Below are 23,019 nucleotides of genomic sequence, written 5' to 3'. Positions count from 1 at the left end.
AGGAACAATATAAACGTCCCCCAAGGGCAACGTTCAAGTAAACCGTGACTGAGTATTGTACAGCCATTAGAAGTGGTTTTTAACTTAGGGAGATCTAATTCATGCAGAGCGAAAGAGAATGGTAAGTTACCCGTACGGTATGATCACAATTTTGCTAAATAACAGAAAAAGAAGGAAAGGAAATATACTGAAATGTGTTCAGAGCCGCCCTGGCCAGAATTATGTCCGCGGCCCAGCACACGCTAGCGTGTCACCGAGAAGCTTGCTGGGGGCAGAGTTGTGATCTGTGCTTCTCGGGCAGCCAGTCGGCACAGACACTTGTTTGGTACCTTGACTGTGTGAGCAGCAGGGTGCCAACCCCCTGGAAGAGTCTCCTACCGGCCACGGCAGACGCACCTTCTCCGAGGCAGTGGCGAGCTTGGTGCCACTGGAGTCAAACGCCAGCGCCGCCAAAGGACTGTCGTGAGCCGGGATCATGTTCGCAGCTCTCTGAAAGGCAAACCCACCGTGACGTGGCCGCCACGCAGCGAGACCACACCCCACGCTGCCAATCGTCATCCGGCTGCAGTGCCTAGTGGCTGCGACCAAAACCCCATCCCGGTCAATACGAGAACCACATGCACCGGAATTACTGGGGGAGGGGCCCGAGTAAATGCTGCTCGAAACCCTCCAGAAAGCAGAGCACTTGTCCATGAAGTCTTTAGAGCTCTCGCCATTCCCCCAAACAGCCACACGGCCAGAAGCTCAGCGCCGGGGGAGCAAGGGCAGAAATCTGCAGGCAGAGGTCACCCAGACCCTGCTGAGCCAAGGAAAGGTGGACGCCCATGGGGCCACGGTGCTCGTTGCACAGAGCGGGAGTCGAGAGGAACCCCGGTACAAAAGGAGCCTCACCAAGTTCATGGTGTCGAAGACCTGCACCTCTCCGATGGTGGCACTGCCTGGGTACGCCAAGTAGCCATTGTCGTTGTGTATGGACAGCGCACACAAGCCTGTGGTAACACACGGAGGCAAACACGGACAGTGAGGCCCAGAGGCGCTTCCGTCTAGTTGCTACCCGCAAGTTAGCATCCACTTAACAGAGACCGGAGAAAGCAAAGGGGCTCAGACACAGCCGTGGGAGTTGCTGTGCCGATGGTTCGAGCGCCACCCCCCAAACCAGCTCCGCAGGTGACAGCAGGACTATGAAAACAGACCGAAGGCCGTTGGTGGGAACCGATCAGCAGCCTCAGAATTAGAGGCTGACGAAACCCATGATTTGTGGTCTGGTCTGGGGGTAGCTTGCTTGGTTTAAGATCAATACTTTCAATAGCTCGCTATCCCAGTGGAACCTACAAGGAGAAAACAGCTACTCTTTAAGAGGCAGAATCAGAAAAGTGGGCTTTCTTCCCACCGTGAGCTTACCTGCAGGGTTCGGGGGGGTCTCCCGGATCGTGTGCAGGACTTTCATGTCCCGGATGTTGTGTATATACAGAGACTCCTCCAGGCACACTATTAGCCTCTGGGAAAGAGAGAAGACACAGAAAACCAAACGTCAAGAGGCCGGAACACCATGCGGACTGGACACGTGCGGCACGGCGGACGCTGGCCATGACCAGCGGCTTTCCTGCAGCGCCTCCCCTACCAACTCGGGAGTGTCCACAGCCGGCCGCACCTGCTCCCCTTTCCGCCAACTGCACCAGGACCTCAAACCAAGCGACTGAATGCACTATTGCAGAAACTGGAAAACTATAGTTAAGAAAGGTATGGTTTGTGTTTTCGGTTTGTTTTTGCTTGACTCACCCCTCCCCTCATGCAAATCAGAGCAAGCGCCTTGGACAGGTCTGCAAAGGTCGGCTGCTTTCAAAAACCCATGTTGAATGAAGCACGGCAAGACGAAAGTAAAAGCCTAGGGGTTTCCGAAGTCTCAAAGCTCATGCTGCACTCACGCTATGTGTAGGCGTCTGAGTCCACACTCCACTTTAGAGAGGATGCGCGCACCGAGGGATGGCTGACGCAAGAAGACAACTTGGCAGGCACGCAGCGCCATGTCAGTCGGTGCGTGAGTACACACGTATATGTTTTAAGTTTAAAAACCGTTCAACGTGTTACGTCTTTTAATTTCCTACTGTCACCATGTCCTTCGGTTTGCAGACCAAGCCCAGCAGGCCTCCCCCGCAACCCCCCCGCCCGGTCAGCACACTGCGGACGCCCTCGCCCTGCAGTGACGTGCGTTCCGCATCCAGCAACCGCATCAGCTTTCCCTGCGTGGAATACGTGGTTGTCACAGGGAAGCCGAAGGGGCTTAGGGGCGGTGCTGCATTCTGTGGGGAAGCAAAAGCCACGAGGTGCTCTCATGAAATAACTCAAGCGCTAGCCACCAAGTCCGTACTCTGCGCCAGACGCTCTTGTGAGTGTGGGGAAGAGAAAACAAAAAAAGGAGTAATTCCTTCATCTTAAAAGTAACAGTTTAAAAGAGAAATAAGAAGAAAACAGGAAAGAGATGCTTTTTAAAAGGAACACCTATAAAAGGGAAAGGTGGTGAATAAACCATGCCGCGTGAGGAAACAGGTGTACAGAGAAACGCTACGGCTCGCGTCTCGATGGGTGAGGAAAAGGTGACCTGGCGGAGAGGACGGGACGGCGTGCTGTGAGCGACCTGCCGAGAGAACAGAGCTGAGTCGGGGAGGGGGCGTGGGGGGACCCGGTGCGGGGCTGAGGGAGGGGGACCACTGCGGGCAACGGCAATGGCAGCGACGGCCAAGAGCCCCCCGGACAGTGAGACACGGACAGAGCCCCTGGCAGGCTGGGTCGGGGGTCACTCACCTGCCTGTTCAGCTTCACAGCCAGTATGGTATTCGAGTAGCTGTAGTTGCAGATCTCGGTGCCTTTCTTAAAGTGGCAAACTTTTAGCTTCCTGGGAGCTTTGAGGCTAACGATGGCCACTAAGCTGCTCGAAAACAGTCTTTCTACAATGCACACATCTTCAGTATCAGCTGAAAGGAGGAAAACAACGCGTATGTATTCATGTCAACAGGTACAATCCGCTCACACACACAAATGCACTTCGAAGTAGACATGCGTGTCCAGCAGAGCACAACGGGCTTACACAGTGGCTGTCTGGACGGTCCCAGAACACGGCAGAGTGTGCAGGTCAGCTTGGGGGCAGACAGACTGGGGCTACACACACCGCTTATGAGCCGCGGCCAGACTGCTCTCCGGGGCTCCCTGCTCCCCCTCCTCGTTCCTCTCTCACATCATCCTGATCACTGGGTGCGGGTCCTTATACACACCCTGGAGTGTGAGCTCCACGAGGACAGAGGCCTTGTTTCCCTGCTGGTGCCTGCGGTCCTGGCCCTCCCCCCCTGGTACCTGACAAATCACGGGCCCCGGATAATCTCTACAAGACTCGATCTTTCTACGGCTTGCCTTCCTCGTATGTAAAATGGGGATCACAGCTCCTCTAGGTGACTGTTAGGAGGGGTTGCCGACACCAGCCTGTAGCACTCCCACCCGTTACCTCCCTGCTCCCCGCTTCAAGTGGGGACATCCCCTACTCATGATGGCGAGTTCAAAACGAGCGCACACAGCACATTGCACAGGAAGTAACAGACACAACAGACCCTCCGTACGTGTTACCTCACACCCACCCATGTCCAGTAAGTGCCCACATGTCCCCGATCTTTATTTCTGCCCTTGTTTAGTAGCAAATACCTGGTAAGCTCAGATCTAGAAGCAAAGAGAAGACTGGATGGTAGAAAAAACACAGCAGCAACAACGCATGTGACTTCCGCACGTGGCCTGTCTCTGTCTGTGCCTCTGAGGCGCACCTATGCGGGTGTCTCAAGCACACACCCGTCCACCAATCCAACGACGACCCGAGGCCGCACCCTGTCTCTCTGCACCGCAGCGGGGCACAGAACGGAGACGACCAGACAGGACCAGCCCAGGGACCTGGAAGTGCCGGCTATCTGGAGCCTCGGCAACGCTTCCACCGTAAAGCAGATGCCCTCATGTGAAAACTCATGGGAAACCTCACATGAAAGACAAAATACAAAGTTACTCAAAAGCATTCCTTCCCGTTAGGCTCTGCTGCTGGATTTAAATGGTGTAACAAAGACACGCTTAAGTTAGTTTAGAAACCCAACTACAGAGAAAATGAAAGAAGCAGCTCCAAGGGAACTTCTATTAAGACAAAACTATTTCTAGAGGTGTCTGACGGCTCAGTCAGTTGAGCACTTGACTCTTGGCTCAGGTCAGGATCTCAGGGTCGTGGGATCAAGCCCCACATCAGGTTCTATGCTCAGTGAGGAGTCTGCTTGAGATTCTCTCTCTCCCTCTGCCCCTCCCCCTGCTTGCTCTCTAAAATAAATAAATAAATAAATCTTTAAAAAGGAGAGACTATTTCTAGGAAAATGCCTGGTATCAGTCATTTCAACATAGAGGTGACAGCCTCATGTGCTCAGCACGACTAGGTACTCACATAGTGGGTGGTGGCCACAGTCATGTATGTACCAAGTGACATAACACAGGCCTGCGGGGAAAACTATAGGATTTTGCTGTTACTTAGAATGGAATCAAGTGTCTGATTCACAGTCACTTTTACTGAAACCCTAACTGCTCCTTCCCACGGCAGCAGGCTAAGCCTGACAAAAACAGAGCAGGCATCAGGCTGCAGCTCCCAGCCTGGCAGCATCTTAGAAGAGCGGCCAGTCCCTTCTAGGACCCGACTCCCCACTGAAGGGCAGGATCAAGAGAGGTCCCGCTGCCACAGCAGGCAGGATGTGTGTTCCGTCTTTACCGATAAGCAGTCTCTAGCCTTCGCGGTGCCGTCTGGCACATGGCCGAGCTCAATCGCCAGGGTGACCAACCTCAGATGAGACCGATCCAAAGCCAGAATGTTGACCATGAGCAGTGAGAATGTCCTTCAGGGCCCAATACTTGCTTTCTCTGACCAGCCCCTTCCCCCCGGAAACTGGTAGAGACACTGTATTATGACCAGAAGCTTGCTTGGTGAGCAGTGGGCCCGCGGGACCAGCAGATGCTGGGAGGGCTCCTGGCCACCAAACTCAGCTGTGCAAGGTGGCTGGCCGCTCAGGCCCGGGGACCGAGGGTGCTCCTCATTCACTGTCCCAAGTCTCCTTCTTCAGGCTCCCCTTGCCAGTTACCTCGCTCTTTCTTCAGGATTTAATGATTGATGCACTTAATCAATCACTTTCTCTGCTTCTCGTTCTGGCAGTTATCACATTACCACTGGGCATCTGGGGGTGTTCCCGGCCAGGTCAGGCTGTACCCCCAGGTCTAGCACTGCCCGGCCCAAGAGTAGCTGGTTGTAACTTTGTTGGATGACTGAAAACAGACCTGGGACTAGATTCTGGGTTATTTCCCAAATCTTTCAAAATACCATTACACGAAACACAATAATCTCCTGAATAAGGTCATATCTAAAAAATGGGCTGATGCTACCCATGATATTTGTGTCAGTGGTGAAGGAGTACCATGCCCCTGGGTGGTAAAGTCCAAGTGCGTTCGTTCTAGCATAAGCCCTGGGCAAGCGCTGCAGCGCCTCAATCCTCAGTGCGTCCGGGGGGTGTGACGGGGACGCAGAGACGCAGGCCCCTCACGGACGTCAGACTGAGTCCCAGCTCTGCTGTTTCCTGGTTGTAAGACCCGGCGCCCAGCTCCTCAACGGTCAAAGAAGAGCTGGAGCCTTGGCTTTATTCACCGGATGACTGGGAAACAGTGAAGAGAAGCTGGCCTATGAGACACGGATTTCTTATAAAATAAGTAAATATTCTTTAAATTCACTGCCCCTCTAAGTTAAATCGGTGGTGAAAAAAACTTATTGTCGATCCTCATGATTCAGACTCTGTATCTGTACATTGGCCTGGTTGCGGAAGTTTATTTGTAACCCTCAAGGTTAATCCTTGTGGTGCTTCTACAGTCTTCCGTGGACACGCACAAAGCAGCAAAAAACTGCTGAAGTGCCGGACGCACGTTCCCAGCTGAAGCCGGCCAGGGCGCTACACTCTGCTCTCTTGTTTTCCGCTCCTACTGTGAACAACTGTCCTTTCCGTGGTCTGTGTTTTCGCATTCTGTGCTTTCGGTCCGTGATCTCACAGTGTAAAACAGGCCCCAGCCACCGCACCGTCTGGTGCTCCCAAGGGCAAGAAGGCTGTGATGCGTCTCCCGGAGAACCGTGTGCATCAGATAAGCTTTGTTTAGCATGAGTTACAGTGTTGTTGCCGTGAGTTCGTTGTTAATAAATCAACAATATATATTCAAATAAGATGCCTTGAAACAGAAACGCATAAAACAAGCTCAAGTATTCATCACTTGATGCAGACACTGCGGCCAGAGGCTCACAGGGACCTAACCCTTCAGTACTCGCTGACTCCGCGTTCGCGGCAACGTGAGAATGGGACTACCGTGAACAATGAGAACTGACTGTCTTTTTTGCTTCAGAGACTGGATTCGTACCCCTCTGTCTGACACAACCTTCCTTCTTTCCTTCACCCATTCAATATACAGTTAGACGCTGACCCCAAGCTTCTGCTCAGGCACGAGGAGGGAGTGGCGAACAGAGCCGGCAGCACGGAGCCGGGGCCGGGGAGAGAAGCAGGCCCAGGCCCTGGGCGGCACCGCAACAGTTCCAGGTCAGGCAGAGGAGGAGAGCCAGCGACGAGACCGAGCGAGAGAGAAAAACCAGGTCCCTGTGACCCAGAAGCCAACGGAAGACGCTGTGGTAAAGAAACAGCAACTGTGCCCAGAGCGGCCGCGTGGGGCAGTCACTGAATCTGGGGACACGGATGTCACCTGGTGACCCTGACAAATCTTGATGGAGAGGTGGAGGCAGAATGAAGTGTGAAAGGCGGGGAGGAAGTGGAGAACTCCGGCAACCGGCTTCTGCCGTGTTAGGGGGAGGTGAAGAAACGAGCCGTCATGCTGCTTATCCGTATCATCTGTACGGTTAGGGCGAGCGTCTGTTTTCACGTACGAGAGCTACCACACGTTAATGGAGCGACTGGTAACGCAGTAAAGCCAGGATAAATGGAGGAATGAACTACGTAAAAACTAGAAGGTGTTACGTTACGGTAACGTAACGTAACACAGGTCACATGTGACAAGCCCACAGCTAACATCAGACGCAACGGTCGGAAACTGAAAGCCTTCTCCACTAAGGTCAGGAACAACACAGCGATGCCCGTTCTCGCCACTTTTATCCAACACAGTGTTGGAAGTCCCGGTCAGAGCCATAGGAAAGAAAGAGAAGTAAAAGTAGGCAAGAACATCCAAAGGGGAAAAGAACCTCTTAAGTAAATGGTGCTGGAGACCTGGACAGCCACCGGCAGAATGCAACTGGACCGCTTTCTCACACCACACATAAAATAAGCTCAAAATGGATTGAAGACTGAAATGTGAGACCTGAAACCATAAAACTCCTTAGAGAAAACACAGGCAGTGACCTCTTTGACCTCAACCTTGGCAATATTTTTCTACATGGGTCTCCTCAGGGAAGGGAAACAGAAGCAAAAATAAACTACTGGGACTGCACCAAAAGAAAAAGCTTCTGCACAGCAAAGGAACTCAAGAAAATGAAAAGGCAACCTACTGAATGGGAGAAGATATTACAAATGATGTATCCGATAATGGGTTAATTTCAAATATACATATAAAAAACTTATTTGGCTCAACCAAATAATCTGATTTAAAAATGGATAAAAGGACCTGAATAAACATATTTCCAAAGAAGACATACAGGTGGCCAACAGACACATGAAAAGATGCTCAACATCACTAATCATTAGGGAAATGCAAATTAAAACCACAATGAGATAGCTCCCACCAGTCAGAATGGCTATCCTCAGAAAGAAGTAACAAATGCTGGCGAGGATGTGGAGAAAAGGGAGCTCTGGTGCACTGTGGGTGGGAACGTAAATTGGTGCAACCACTGTAGAAAACAGTACGGAGGCTCCCCAGAAACTTAGAAATGGAAATACCATACGATCCAGGTATTCTACCGCTGGGTATTTACCCAAAGAGAATGAAACACTACTTTGAAAAGACGTATGCGCCCCAAGTTCACTGCAGCGCTATCTGCAACAGCCAAGATCTGGGGGCAACCCAAGTATGCGCTGAGGAGTGAATGGATAAAGAAGATGTGGTATACACATACACTGGGGTACTACTCGGCCACGGAGGAAGAGGGAGATCTTGCCCTCTGTGACAACATGCACGCACCCAGAGGGTACTAGTCGGGAGACGAATACCATATGGTTTCACTTACATGTGGAACCTAAAACCAAACAAACAGAAACACTCATAAATACAGAGAACAAGGTGGTGGCTGACAGAGGGAAGGGAGTTGGAAGGACGGGCAAGAACGGGCGGAGGGGAGTAGGAGGGAGGCTTTCAGTTATGCAGTAAGCCATGGGGACGGAAGGTGCAGCGTCAGGGATACAGTCCGTGGCGGTGCAGCAGCTCCGTGTGGTGACGGACGGTGGCTGCACTTGTGGTGAGCACAGAATGCCACGAGAGTTGTGCGATCGCTACGCTGCACACCTGAAACTAATGGAACGTTGTGTGCCAACCAGCCTTCAGTTAAAAAAAAAAAAGGTAGGTAGGTAGATATAAAGATATACAGATACAGATCACTGTCCATCCTGCCACACAAGTGGCAGGTTTTTTTTCAGTTTGGAGAGAAAAATCTGTCCTGGTTTTCCAGGAGACTGACTGATGTAATCTCCCTGGGATCTGAAAAGAGCTCAATCAGCTGCGTGCAGAGCAATGCGAGTCATGGGATTCTAACAAAAGTGGTCCTCATGCCTCTCCATGTGACCAGGTGTTTTCTTGAAGGCCTTAAAACCAGGGGAGGGGGCACATCCACAGTGGAAAAGAAGTAAAACGATCACGACTTGCAGATGGCATGATACTATAATATGGAAAATCCTAAAGACGCCACCAAAAAACTACCAGAACTTATAAATGATTCGGTAATCGCAGAAGACAAAATTAACATATAGAAATCAGTTGTGTTTCTACATACTAATAATGAGATATCAGAAAAAGAAATTAAGAAAATAATCCCATTTACAACTGCATTAAAAGAATATCAAAATACCTAGGAATAAATTTAACCAAGGTGGTGGAAGACCTGTATTCTGAAAACTCTAAGACACTGATGAAAGAAACTGGAAAAGACACAATAAATGGAAAGATATTCCATGTTCATAGATTGGAAGAATTAATATCGTTAAAACGCTCATACTACCCTATGCAATCTAGAGATTCAGCACAATCCCTATCAAAATACCAAGGTGTTTTTCACAGAACTGGAAAAAAGAATCGTAAAATCTGTATGGAACCACAGAAGATCCCAAATAGCCAGTAAAGTAATCCTCAGAAAGCACAACTAGGCTGGAATTACGCTGATTCCATACTACACTACAAAACGACAGGAACCACAACAGTATGGTATTGGCACAAAACTGACACAGAGATCGACAGAACAGAGAGCGCAGAAAAAAACCTTACACATACATGGTCAGCCGATCTATGGCAAAGGAGGTAAGAATATACAATGGGAAAAGACAGTCTCTTCAAAACATGGTGCTGGGAAAACTGGACCACTTTCCCGCAGCACACACAAAAACATTAAAAATGGATTAAAGACCTGAATGTGAGACCTGAAGCCTTGAAACTCCCAGAAGACACCACAGGCAGAAGCTCTTTGACATTGGTTTTAGCAACATTTTTCTGGACCAGTCTCCTCAGGCAAGGGAAACAAAAGCCAAAACAAACAAATGGGATTAAATGACACTAAAATGCTTTTGCACAGCAAAGGAAACCATCAGCCAAATGAAAAGGCTACCTACTGAATGGGAGAAGATATCTGCAAATCATACATTAGATAATGAGTTAATATGCAAACTATATTAAAAAAAAAAAAACTTAACACCAAAAAACCAAATACCCCAATTAAAAAAGGTACAGGGGACTAGAACAGACATTTTTTCCAAAGACATACAGATGGCCAACAGGAACTTGAAAAGACGCTCAGCATTACTAATCCTCACAATATGACAAGTGTTGGCAAGAGCGTGGAGAAAAGGGAGCCGTCGTACACTGCTGGTGGGAATGTAAATCAACCAGCCACTATGGAAAGTAGGGAGGTTCCTCAAAAAACTATAAATAGAACTACCAGGGGCACCTTAGTGGCTTAGTCGCTTAAGCATCTGACTCTTGATTTTGGCTCAGGTCACGATCTCAGGGTCATGGGATCGAGCCCCTGGTCTGGCTCGTGCTCAGCGGGGAGTCGAGATACTTTCCTCCTCTCTCCCTGCCCCCCCACTCTAAATAAATAAATAAAATCTTAAAAAAAAACCCACAATGAGTTACCACTATACATACATCAAAATGGCTAAAATTAAAAAGATCGGTAACAGCAAACATGGGGGAGGATGCAGGGCCAGACTGCACTGGTGGGAATACGCAATGGGATCGCCTCTTAGAGAATCCCGAAGTTTCTCATAAAACAAAACACACTTTGCACTGCTAGATATTTACTTAAGATAGATGAAAACATGCTCACAAAAAGATCTGTACAACAATATTCATAACAACTACATTCACAATAGCTAAAAATGGAAAAAGTACAGATGTTCATCCACAGAAGGATGGACAAACTCATGTATTTGCACAGTGGGCACCTGAGACGCGCGCCAACAGGCGTAAACTTCAGCACCATTACGCTGCGTGCAGGCAGCCTTACCAGAAGGGCACGGGCTGCATTTACGTGATGGTCTGTCATGGCCAAGAGGAATCTATAGCAGGAAAAACCCAGAACACTCCTTGCTTCTTAGAGGGTGAAAGGGAGCTGGAACGGATGGGGGAAGGAGTACGAGGAACCTTCTGGAGTGATGGTAAACCTGGAGTGATGTAGGATTTGTCAAAACATAGAATGTTTACTTAAGATTCATACATTCCATTGTATGTAAATATTACCTCAAAATAAAAAAAGAAACAGTGGGCTCTAGTTAGTAACATTTATGAAGTATTTAAGGAAGTACGTGCTGATGCCTGCCATGTCCCGTGAAATGCACACGAAAGATAAGACAGATCGATGGACAGACGGATGTGTGACAGGATGAATACAGGAAAGTGTTAACAACAGACTCTAAGGGCGGACATATGGGTGTATCTGTGAAGTACTTTGACCTTTTCTGTGTTTGAAAATGTCCATTAACAACATGGTGGGAAGAGGAGAGGACTGTTACTCACCTGCTTAAATACAAGTGCAGAGAAAGTGAACAACTAGTGGGTTGGGGTGTTTGCCTGTTTTTTCTACCAACTGCAAGTTTGAAAAATTAATTTTGAAATTTTAATGAAGAAAAAAATGCGGATGTAATTTTAGAATCTTTTTAAATGGGGGGATGTGGGAGGCCATAAAGCTATTTTTAACCACAAATACTCATAAAAGAGAACAGCATAATGAACCTCCTATACCCAGCACTCTGAATAAATCTTATCTTTCTGCCATTTCGCTTCAACTATGTTTTTCTTTTCTGAAGTTTCAAAAAGAGGCTCATTATTATCTTGACATTTCACCTCCAAATACTTCAGTAAGCCCCTCTAAATAACTAAGGACATGGGAAAACTACCTTTTCCAGCCTATGAATACAAATGAAAGATACCATAACATCAAAACACATTCCAGCTGGCTCGAGTATTCCGTGTAAAACACGGTACCGAAGAACTAAAGACACCCCTGGAGAATGTTCTACGCACCCCCGAGATAGGAAACGCCTTTCTGGTGCTCCAAAGCGTGGAAGCCTTCGGAGACCACACAAATACAGCTGAACAGACAAAAAACTTGAGACTTCAACCCGGTAAAAAGACCATAAACAAGGTCAAAAAGCAAACAATCCAGGAGAAATAGTTAAACCCACCACCAACTGGCTGATTTGCTATAAACTGGTAAGAGACAAATAATCCAACAGAAAAGCAGGCAAAGGAACAGCTGAAAAACACGAAAGAAGCAGAAAAAAAAAAGAAGCAAATGACCACATGAAAAAAAGAGAGTTCCGTTTCAGGTATGATTTAAGAAATGTAAAGGCAAATGAATGTGCTTTTTATCTCAGACTCATCAATATTAAATGTCTGGTAATGCCTCGTGTTGTAGTAAGCGAGAATACGGGCACTCGGACCCTGTTAATAAGAACACTTTTTTTTTTAAAGATTTTATTTATTTATTTGACAGAGAGAGACAGTGAGAGAGGGAAGACAAGCAGGGGGAGTGGGAGAGGGAGAAGCAGGCTTCCCACTGAGCAGGGAGCCTGATGCGGGGCTCGATCCCAGAACGCTGGGGATCACGCCCTGAGCGGAAGGCAGACGCTTAACGACTGAGCCACCCAGACGCCCCAATAAGAACCCTTTTTAAGGGCAACTCGGCACTATCTACCCACTGCCACATGTTCTTCTGTTGATTCCATCCGCCCAGCTCCAGGAGTTTATCTGACCGCTCGACTCACAGGTGGGCCAAAGAAAGCTCTCACCCAGCAATTCCACTCCGACAGGCATCTCTCTCCTCAAAGGACATGAAAACACATGTCCACACAAGTGCTCACAGCAGCACCATCTACAACCGCCGACAAGCAGAAACCACCGAGCGTCCCTCGACAAAACATGGTGTGTCCGTGGAAGGGGATATCGCTGAGCAAGAGGAAGAAAGGAGGCGCGGACACACGCTCGCACGTGGACGAAGCTTGAAAACACTGGAAGTGGAAGAAGCCAGGCCCATCTGACTGCAGTTTCTGAGCCGTCCAGAGTGGCCGGCGCGGACGCAGAGAGCAGACGGGCGGGGCTGGGGCGGCTGCACGGAAGTGGCTACTGAGGGACTCAGGGTTTCTTTTGGGGATAAACAGGTCTTCAAATCAGACTAGGTATGTTGTACAACTTGGGAAATATACTAAAACCCACTCACTTGTACATTTTAAACCAGTGATTTTTACAGCACATAAACCACATCTTGAAAAAGCTGTTAAACTGCACAGACTATCGCAGAATTGGGATTGTGAGGAAAGAAGTGTAGGGCAGCAGGGATGGCGGGCGGATGGGAGTTGTTGGGTGGAACCCCCCGGCAGGTGCAGAGCAGGGGGGGGTCTTCTTGGAGAGTCCCACACCCTGAATTCTAGAACCCTCCCGCAGGCTTCAGGGTCTCTGAAACCACCGCAGTTCTCATCAGTCTTCCAAAGGAGCCAGGAACTGGGAAAAGGTCAAGGCCCTTGTGCAAGGGCAGATCAATCCGGTGACCCTGCCGGTAACATGTTTCTGTCACCACCTGGGAAGCAGTAACAGCACACAAGGACCGGCTTCAGAGTGCCCTTCCGTTCCACACCAAGTGCCCACCTTTTCAGGAACACACCTTCACAAAGTGCCCTGTCTTTCTGTGCTGTCGGTGGCTTGGGCCTGTTAATTTTCTACTGCAGGATCCCAAGAACCTCTTTAACATTTTGACATGACACCTCACTCTCAAGAGCACCCTAACCACGTAAACATATGCAGTCACTTCCCACTAAACCGAAGCCCACCCAGCCCGGCCCTCCCACCAAAGTATGGCGCACGAAGCGTAACCCAAGGGCCCTGCCATCCAAGGAAAGCAGGAGAAAGAAGGCTCAACATCTGTGATTATTCAAGGTGGCCTGTCACGGACACTCGGCCCCGATCAAAACTCACTCGACCCACCCCCGAGAAAGTGTGAACGTAAAGCTCAGTGACCTCAAGCGTCAATGAAAGCTTTGCCTTCAAGGCCCATTCTAGGCCAAAGTTTCTGACAAATGTTCTTCGCAGAGATGACCTACCCAAAACTTCACTTAAGCAGCGAATTACGTGACTTAAAAAAGAATGCTGTTTTGCCTCTGCAGGTGCTGCTTAGAGCTGAAAAAGATAAAGCTTCTAGAGACCAGGAAGTAAGTGACAGGACACACGTCCAAACGAGGCGCGTCTGCCGGATGCCCGCAGCTCTAAAGAGAGGCAAGAGCCTGCCCTTCATCACAACGGATTCGGGCAGGGAAATGCTACTGGACTTCTCCCCCTAAGAGCCAAAACCATGATGCATCTCACGGAAATGAATATTCCAACCAGGGTTGTCTGTCAAATCGGAACAATCTCAAAAGCACCATTTCTCAGCCTTCAGATGCAAACGATGGCCCGTAGGGTCAAGGACGGTGAGTTTTCTGGTCAAAGGTGCTGTGTCTGTGGAGGCATGGCTGTTAATCACGCAGGCGCCGGTCACCTTTGCGCAGATAAGCACAGTCCGCTCACGCTCAATTTCAGAACTGAATGCTTCCTGTGCTATGTTTTCCTAGCTCAGAAACTTAAAAATGCAAACATACACAAGGTAGAATGCGAAAAAGCCTACTTTTCCTCCTGACTTACGTGCTATTTTACAAATAACATCTATACTACCTTTATTTTGTCTTGGGGGTAGGATTTCATTGCAATAGTATTTCAGGGAAGGGAGACAACATATTTGCACATTACGTATCTCCACACACACAATGGACAGAGACAGAGAATGACAGGACAAAAGGGCGCGCACACAACAGGCAAAGCATACATGGGACTTCCTGCAACTTCAGAAATTACAATATAGACGGGGAAAAAAACTTCCATTATTTCTGGGCAAAAGGGTTTTTTTGTTTGTTTAAATAACCAACAGAAGAACAAGCAGTTGTTCATCTTGGTCTTCCCAAGACCAGTTCTGGCTCATTCTTTCTGTAACAGCAATAGTGACCGACAGCGAAGGTCTGAGTCCGTGACGCGCAGCTGAGATTATGAGCCCGCGCTAAATCGCGAGGCATCAAGTGTCTTCTTTGCTCTGTGCCTCCTTGTAGAAAAATTCCAGAAAACAATCTTGACTCGGTAGCTAACCTGTTTCCGAATGGACATTCATCTACCCAATAAAAGCGTGTGAGAGAGAGGAGAGCTGGACAAAGCTCCAGGAGGAAAAGAATTTCACTGCTCCCAGTTTAAAGTATTAACCCTCAGAAAGTTCTCTGTCCATTTTCATCACGTATTTCTAAGGGTCAAAGTTCACTAAGAAGAGCAAAGGAATCTCTTTCACCTCACCGTGCTGGTCAGTAAATACCCACCCTTTTCACAATATTATCAAGACATCACATTTTGCTCCGTCAAAAACCTTTAGAAAAATGAGGCACCACAAATCAGTAAATAAAGTTCAAGGGAACAGATTAGTCACGGAACTGATTCCATCTGAGAAAGACTAAAGACCAGGCTTTGGTATTCTTACACCCTTTCTCAGGACTGGGTCTCTCAGTGGGGGCTGGGGTGGGAGGGATTCTGTGGATTTCAAAGCAGCTGACCCTAGTCGCTACAGCCACACTTTCACTGCACGGTTCAGGGGCTCACTGGGATGCAGAGCCCGTAAATGTTTCAGTCATCCATAAAAGCCCGATGGAGTGCAGAGATCAGGCTACCCTTCTTTGAAGAAATCCCCTACGGGGAACAATCCTACGTGGGACCGTGGGAAGGGGACCGGTTTAGAGATTTTTCAAACTACCGACAGCCACCTGAGATAAGCAAGCACACGGGTTCACAGCCGTTTTATCACCCAGATCACATCTTCCAGCTACACATTAGAAAAGAGGCTTTTTGAAGAGAAGATTTAGTAAGCATCAGCAGGCCAAGTCTGAGGACAAAAAAGGAGTAAACTCTAAGGCAGCCCACAGGAAGTATGAGTCAGACACTGATGAGCTCCCGAGGAAGGGCCCGGGTGCTAGCCTTTGGGGCAGCAACAAACACCAGACTTGTCGGGGGAAGTCAGACACTCCACTGATGGAGGTGAGGGTCACCCGAAGGCCTACTGAAGAGAGGAGGCCGAGGCCTGGGAGGAGGGAGCCCGTAAAGCCTCTGACCTCCATGGGAACTCCACAATTTCAGGTAACCGGCAGAAGAAATGACATTTTCCCCAACAGTCTTCATCTTAGGCTAACAGGGGTGGGGATGCAGGGGTGGGAGGCGGTATTTGTGTCTCTGCTTGTCGCTGTGTCCCCAGCCTAACACTGGACGCAAATACCTGCACTCGTTCTCTGTCTCCCTCCATCTACACGCAAGTGCCACAGGGGCAGGAACGTGGCCACTACTGCATCTCCACACGTGGAACAGGGTCGGCGCACGGCAGGTCCTCAGGACGCGTTCGTGGAGCAAATGGAACCAAGAATGAATGAGAAGCCTGTTTGCACTCCTCGCTCAATCCCCCCTTCTTCAGAGATAGGGCAGGTAGGCAGATAGGGCAGAATTCCAAAATGGAACATGGAACCATCGAGAAAGCAAAGCTGGCAACACTGGAACACTCGCTCAGAAAGGAGATACCGACACTGTTAATAAGGACGACTGCCCACAACCGCGTGCTCACGTAGCTGAAATGCTAAGTACTCAGTCCCTCCCTGAATGCACACCCCAGCGTGACCAATCACAAGAAGTATGCTGTGCGTAGAGAACTCCCAACTCTCTAACGAGGATTCTTAACTGACGTCAGGCCGTGGGCAGGTTGCTTATTATAGACAGAGAAAATATTTACAAACCATATGTCTGACAGAGGCCTAGTATCCAGAACATATAACGAACTCTCAAAACTCAACATCGGAAAACCCCGAATAATCCCATGAGAATGTGGGCAAAAATGCCGACATTTCACTGGAGAGAATATACACGTGGCAAATAACACACGAAAAGATGCTCACCATCATTAGCCGTTAAGGAAAAGCAAATCAGAACCACAGTGAGACCGCACTGCTCGATCTCCCAGGATGGCCACAATGAGAAACAGAGATGACACCAAATGCCAGCAAAGAGGGAGGAACTGATCTCTCAGACATTACCGGTGGGAATGGAAAATGGTACAGTCACCTGGAAAATACTTGGGCAGCTTCTTTAAAAAGAGGAGAAAAAAACTGGGGGTACCATATGACCCAGCAATTGTACTCTTAGCTATTCATCCCAGAGAGGTAAAAACTCACGTCCACCCAAAGCTCTAGCCACAGCGGCTTTATCTGTAATAGCCAAAACCTGAAATCAGCCCAGATGCCCTTCAACAGGGGGCTGGTGAACTGTGTCCATCCACACCCATGGAATATACTTCTCAGTCGTAAAAAAGAACTACCGACACACACACAACAGCTCGGATGAACTTCCAGAGCACGATGCTGAGTAAAAAAAGCCAATCCCAAAAGGTTATAATCTTCCATTCACATAGCATTTTTGAAATGACAAAATTTGAGAAACAGAGGACAGATTCGTGGTCGGCAGGGGTGGGAAGGAGACAGGTGTGGTTGTAAAAGGACAGCAGGGAGGATCCCACCGTGTTGGAACTATCCAGAGTCCTGCTTGTGGTGGAAACAGGAACCTGCAAGGGTATTATGACTGTACAGAACTTATAAAAACACATGTGCGTACAAGTGAAACTGGGGAGACCTGAAAGGGAGCAATGGGTCCCCTCAATGTCACCCTCCTGGCTGTGACACTATAATGTGCTTTTGCAAAATGTTATCATTGGGGGAAACTGCGAGAAAGGTCTAAGAGATCTGTTTTAATTCCAACATCTGCACATAAATCCACGATCACCTCAATTTAAAAGAGGTCATGTTTTTGAAAAGAAAAATAAAGAACAAAGTGTATTACAAGCTCATGTCTGTAAAACAAAACCACACACAAAACCAAAAGTATACCTTTATGTGTGTATGTGTTACATGTGCGTAATTACGTAAGTGCATAGGAAACAAGTTACGTATGTAGGAGGAGCCCCAAGCTTTCTAGCATATTCAGTCTCGGGAGGGGTCCGTACCTACCATGTAATCAGCAAGCACTACCATACACAGACAGACACACGCAAAAGGAAGCCAAAGAAACTCAGGTCCAAGATGAAGCAATCTATCTAACGTCCCGAGTAAGTGCCCGAGCAAGAAGTCAAAGCTCACTCGACCCTTCCACAATTCCAGACCGCCTGACGTGTGGGCGTGCCTCTGACGCGTGGGCAACCCGGCTGCCATAAGATGACAACAGAAGAAAATACATCATTCCCACGGGGGCTTTCCTGGAAGCCCTGTATCACAGAAACCTAAATGGTTTAAATAATGGCATTTAAAGTGGGGTGAAATGACAGAATAATACATACAGCACAGTATCATGTGTTGGAAAAAACAACCCATAAAACAAGTGTTTCTGTGCGTACACGTGTAAGTACGCACACGCACAGACCCTGGAGAACACGCACCATCTGTGAGGATCAAGGGCAAAGAAGAGTACTGGTCAGGGGGTATCGGGGCTTCAATCACAGTGTTAGAATTTGAGAATGCATTCCAATTCAAGTATAATTTGTCTATTTTTTTTAAGAAGGGGGAAAAATAAAGCAAACACTTACTGCATTCATAGATCTGTTCCAGCTTATCCACAGAAGAAAGGGAGAAAAACTTATAACCGGACTTACTACCAACAGCTAGGGACCTGCAAAAAAGCCAAATCAGAAATAAGAGCTGATACGTGTAGACAGTGATAATGCACAAACTAGCTCCACGTTACCAAACAGTAACCATCCTTTCCACCAAACATTAGCACAAATAATTTCCAATAGTTTGTAGCAGGTGAGTGGCGGCTGAGCAGCCAAGGGGAAAGTGGCAGAGGGAGATGCCCCACCCCGCAGCCAGGAAAGGGTGAAGGCCAATAAAATACAGATAATATTCTTCTTTAAAACCAACAAAACCTTAAAGATAAATTTGACAAATAAATGAGAGTAACTGGCCCTAAGTTAATGACCCCCTCAGAACAAAGTGGGGTTTCTCAGGTGATCTGATCTACGTACAAGTCCAAAAGCTAAATAAGCCGACGCCCCGAACTTTAAACAAAGACATTTACGGTGTAGCGGACGATGACACCCTCTGCTTTCGGCACGGCCACAGCAAATGCGGCTCCATCACCTGGAGGTTACGCTCTGGCCGGGCAGTGGGGTGGAAATAAAACGGGGCAGAAAGCTCGCTTAGAACCTGGCATCAGAAGACTACCCAGCTGACCGACAAAGAAAAGGTGAAGCCACTCACAGCCAACCCCAGCACCGCGGCGTCTGCTAAGGGGCCTCAGGGGACCTCGCGGGCTCTCCGGGCCCCCAGCACACGAGCTGCGGGACACCGACTGAAGTATGTCCTCATCAGACGATTACTACTCTCTGGAACGTGACCGACCACAGAAAAAAACAGAAGAAAGCACAGCTTTGAGAAACAAAAGAGGAGCCAATAAAGCAGGAAGCGTGGGACACGCGAGCAAGCAGCTCCTGGGACTGCTGTGAACTCAACAGCTGGGAGGACGTGGAAACCAGCGGAGGCAGAAGACAAACCAGAAGACCGGACCGGGGCTATCCGCACACCAAGATAAAAACTAGGGCCCCGCTAACGGCCGTTTCATCTATTAAAAACTTGAGATTTCCAACCTCTCTTTCACCATATGCAGAAGAAATATATTCTAAGAACAGAGGTGCTATAAGCACTATTAAATTTTTAAGCTGTAATTGGTACATCTTGGCCGTATGAACAGAAACAAAACTACCAGCCTGTTTTGGGGGGCAAAAATACTTCACTATACTGAATTACTTATATTAATAAAGTAATTAGGTATTGTTACCTGTAAATATTTTGAAAAGCAATAAAGAAGCCAATAAAAATAGAAGACTATCCAGGAAAGCTAAAAATAAAAGACAAAAATCTCGGTAATCTACAACTTTGGGAAGTTGGTATCTGGGAAAATGTTTTCCAGATAACTAATGGTTGCTATTTTAAGCACCAATACCTTTCCCCTGCCATTTCTGAATAAAAAATGAAAAAGTCATTCTTGTATCCTATGCTTTTCTGTGTTCCTATCACAGGGGGATGGGGAATTCTTAACATTTTCCGGGACTCCCATCATTAAACCTACCCTACTATTACAATACAGCGACCCTCTCAGACGCTAACAAGGAATTGAGGGTTTTGTGTACTGACCTCAGGTGGCCAGACTGTAGTGCTGAGTTTCTAAAAACATTTTCCACCTTTTGTTTTGCTGACAGGTGTCACTTCCTTGTGACCCTCCCCCCATCATTGACAGCCCCTCTCCCATTCTAAATTTCTTATTGACTTAGGAACCAAATCACCAAGCTTATCGGCCTTACATATAAGCTTATATATATAAGCTTAGAGAGGGCTTCTTCCATGGACAAAGTTAATGAGCTTTAATAGTTAATGAGAACCTGGATTTTGATGCTGTGCTCCTAACAGACGAATCTGTCAAAACTGGGCTTTGGTGATCAAACATCAGAACTTTGATGGTCTTAGAGATATTCCAAAACTGGTTTAGGATATTAAACACCTTAGCCAGAATTTTAATTGCATGGTTTACAAAACCTTAATCAGCCAGAAATGGAAGCAAAAATATTTCAATTATTTTGACATGTATAATATGAATATATACTTTATCAATAAAAGTATATGTTTTTAAAGGGTGGTAACACCAGCAATCAGGTTCATACATCCTTCTTCGGGGATTGATCCTGCTTTTACTAATTTCTCATGATTTGCCTGACCATACAGTGGCAGACATACTAATCGGAGAGGCAGATTAACAGGTAAGTTTGAGATTTCCTTATTAAATAATCTTATTCCCCAATAAATGTGTGTGTGTGTGTGTGTGTTTTTTTAAAGGTAACACAGTGAGATCTTTTACTGACAAAGGGAAAACCCAGCTCGCTATAACAGAAAAAAGGATGGATGTACCCAAGCCCACATTTCACTACTATACCCCTGCCTCCGGCTGCACCTGCTGTCGGAATCCAGAGACCCTGTTACACACTCTGGAGACAAGGTCCGCGGCCTTTGTCAGGATGAGTGAGCGCTTCTGGAACATGCTTTGGGCCGACCCTCTTTAGTTTCATCCAGTCCCCCTTTACTCTGCTTCTAGAGCTTCCCCAGACTGCCAATCCTGAGCCTTTTGGGGACTCTGCAGTTTAAAGTAGGTTGACTCTCTGCTTTCTCAACTAGCGAGTTGGGATCCACTTTCCTGTACTACTTGCTGGCTTCCAAATTGTTGTTGCTAGTGACTCCTTCCTTATTCTCCCTATCCTATGGCTTTCAGCTTTTTAAAGTATCGTTTGGTATTTTATTGGTTGACATTTTAGTAGGGTTTTGGGAGGGAGCCAAAATTAATGCTTGTGTCTGACCCACCATCTTTAACCGCAAGCCTGTCACCGAATTTAAACTAAGTGTTCAATATCTAAAAAAAAAAAAAGTGATTTCCACTTAAAAAAACCACAAAAAAACAAACCCCCCAAATGTGAATCAGATCTTTCTCTTAACTCCTTTTTCTTTTCTTTGCCCTCTTACCAATAATTAGTCCTGAAAGGCTTTCCCTTTCCATTATCTTCTTATTTGATTAGAGGGTTCAGTGGCATTGGGCCACACCCATAAAAAGGAAACCACATGAACTGCTGAGACCTGGGAGGCCCCGGGGGGCCCCAGCTAGTAAGTTCATCGCCACAGCAGGCCCTTCCCTCAGCTCACAGCATTCCCCTCCAAACTGAATCCTCCTCTAATCTTTCCCCCATAATGGAATCACTGTTCACCCCGAACCCACACCAGAGATTTGGGAGTAACCTTAACTTCCCTGCACCACCCACATCCCACGGGTCACACTAAGTCCCGATGGCTGACCAGTCTGCTCTCCACGGGCCACTGCTGTTGGACAATACCCTCCTGGGTGATGTCTGCCCTCCTCCAACACACCCTCTACCCAGCAGGCAGAATGACCTAAAACTTTAAGGTTGAAGGATCCTTAAAACCCATCCACAATCAAGCCTCTCAATTTACTGATGAGGAGAAAGTGGAGAGAAGGGACTTTCCCACAACTACATCTGTAACCTAGAAGAACCTCAGTTAAACAAGCGTCTCCCTAACTTTTCTGGACACTAACAACATCGATGCTACAAACAGAAGACTTGGAAAATCAAGTCCCTTTCTTCCGTCTACCCCTTTTGGAGACGTAGTTTAAAACAGACATTGCCACATCACAGGCTTCCCACAAGCTGAGTGGCATCTGGTGGAGGACTTCGGTCCTTGACATTTTCAATTAAGCGACACTCTGCCACTTATTAGTTTGTTAACTTCTATTTCAAAAAGCCAAAAATTCCTCCAAAATAAACCTTCCAAACTGTTACTTTCAGAAACTAGGATTGGAACTAACCAGTCAATAGGTGACTGAGATCAGCTGTTCCTGGTGCCTCTTTCACTGCTCTAGGTTAAAACAAAACAAAACAAAACAAAACACACACACACACACACACACACACACACACGCACACACAATCAAACAAAGGGTAGACAACAAAAGTTATACTTTCAGGTCAAGAATCCTAGAAAAATGAGCACAATATTTGAAACCACATTGTCAGGACAAAAAGGAAGGACAGATACAGCTTGCTATGCAAGCTATACTCTTTGTTAAGCATTCCTGTGTAACGTACACGTATTCTATTAAGTGAAATGGCTTCCAGACTTCCCCCTGGTGAATGTGGATCCCAGACCAATAACCTTTGTCTTGTGAAAGACTGTGTTCCTCTATAATGATAGCTTCTGGAGACGGTAAGGGAGGCAAAGGCGTAAATTGTGCAGCCTTTCCTCAGGAACTCGTGTATTTCTTTAGGACAAATTACAGTCATTTTAATTGATAAACTTCTAGTAGAATCCTAACTCACTATTTCTTAACAATTTATGTTCATACTAGATCAAGGTCTCTGGCAAGTTCAAATTATGACGTAAAAATTTCTTGAACTTCAGGACCCACTGAGGAGTGGGGAAGCACGTGATTTCCAAGTGTGAAAAGGTCTATTTCCAGCCAGATGAATATATTCTATTACATAGGGGATTTGGTAGCCCGTTTGAAGTAACAGCAAAAGAGAACAGTCTCATATTTTATTTCCTTTCAACATAAACAATGGGTAGTGAAAAACTG

The 23,019-nt window shown here is 47.3% G+C and overlaps 1 protein-coding gene across 3 annotated transcripts in view; it reads right to left on the bottom strand.

Moving 5' to 3' along the window:
• WIPI2 (WD repeat domain, phosphoinositide interacting 2) overlaps positions 1 to 23,019 on the bottom strand; it is a 35,633-nt gene that overhangs the window by 10,793 nt on the left and 1,821 nt on the right. For all 3 annotated transcript variants that reach the window (XM_087867053.1, XM_045813269.2, XM_045813268.2), the window contains exons 2-6: positions 18,416 to 18,498; positions 2,803 to 2,972; positions 1,402 to 1,498; positions 892 to 989; positions 397 to 489 (exon numbers count right to left, since the gene is read on the bottom strand). In XM_087867053.1, the coding sequence (XP_087723179.1) occupies positions 397 to 489; positions 892 to 989; positions 1,402 to 1,498; positions 2,803 to 2,972; positions 18,416 to 18,498 (541 nt within the window). The remainder of the gene's footprint in view (positions 1 to 396; positions 490 to 891; positions 990 to 1,401; positions 1,499 to 2,802; positions 2,973 to 18,415; positions 18,499 to 23,019) is intronic.

The sequence above is a fragment of the Ursus americanus genome, chromosome 2 (genome assembly GCF_024610735.1).
Source record: "Ursus americanus isolate L20-20 chromosome 2, mUrsAme1.1.p, whole genome shotgun sequence".
In the NCBI taxonomy this organism is placed as follows: Eukaryota; Metazoa; Chordata; class Mammalia; order Carnivora; family Ursidae; genus Ursus; species Ursus americanus.
This window is presented reverse-complemented; position numbering and strand designations above follow the sequence as displayed.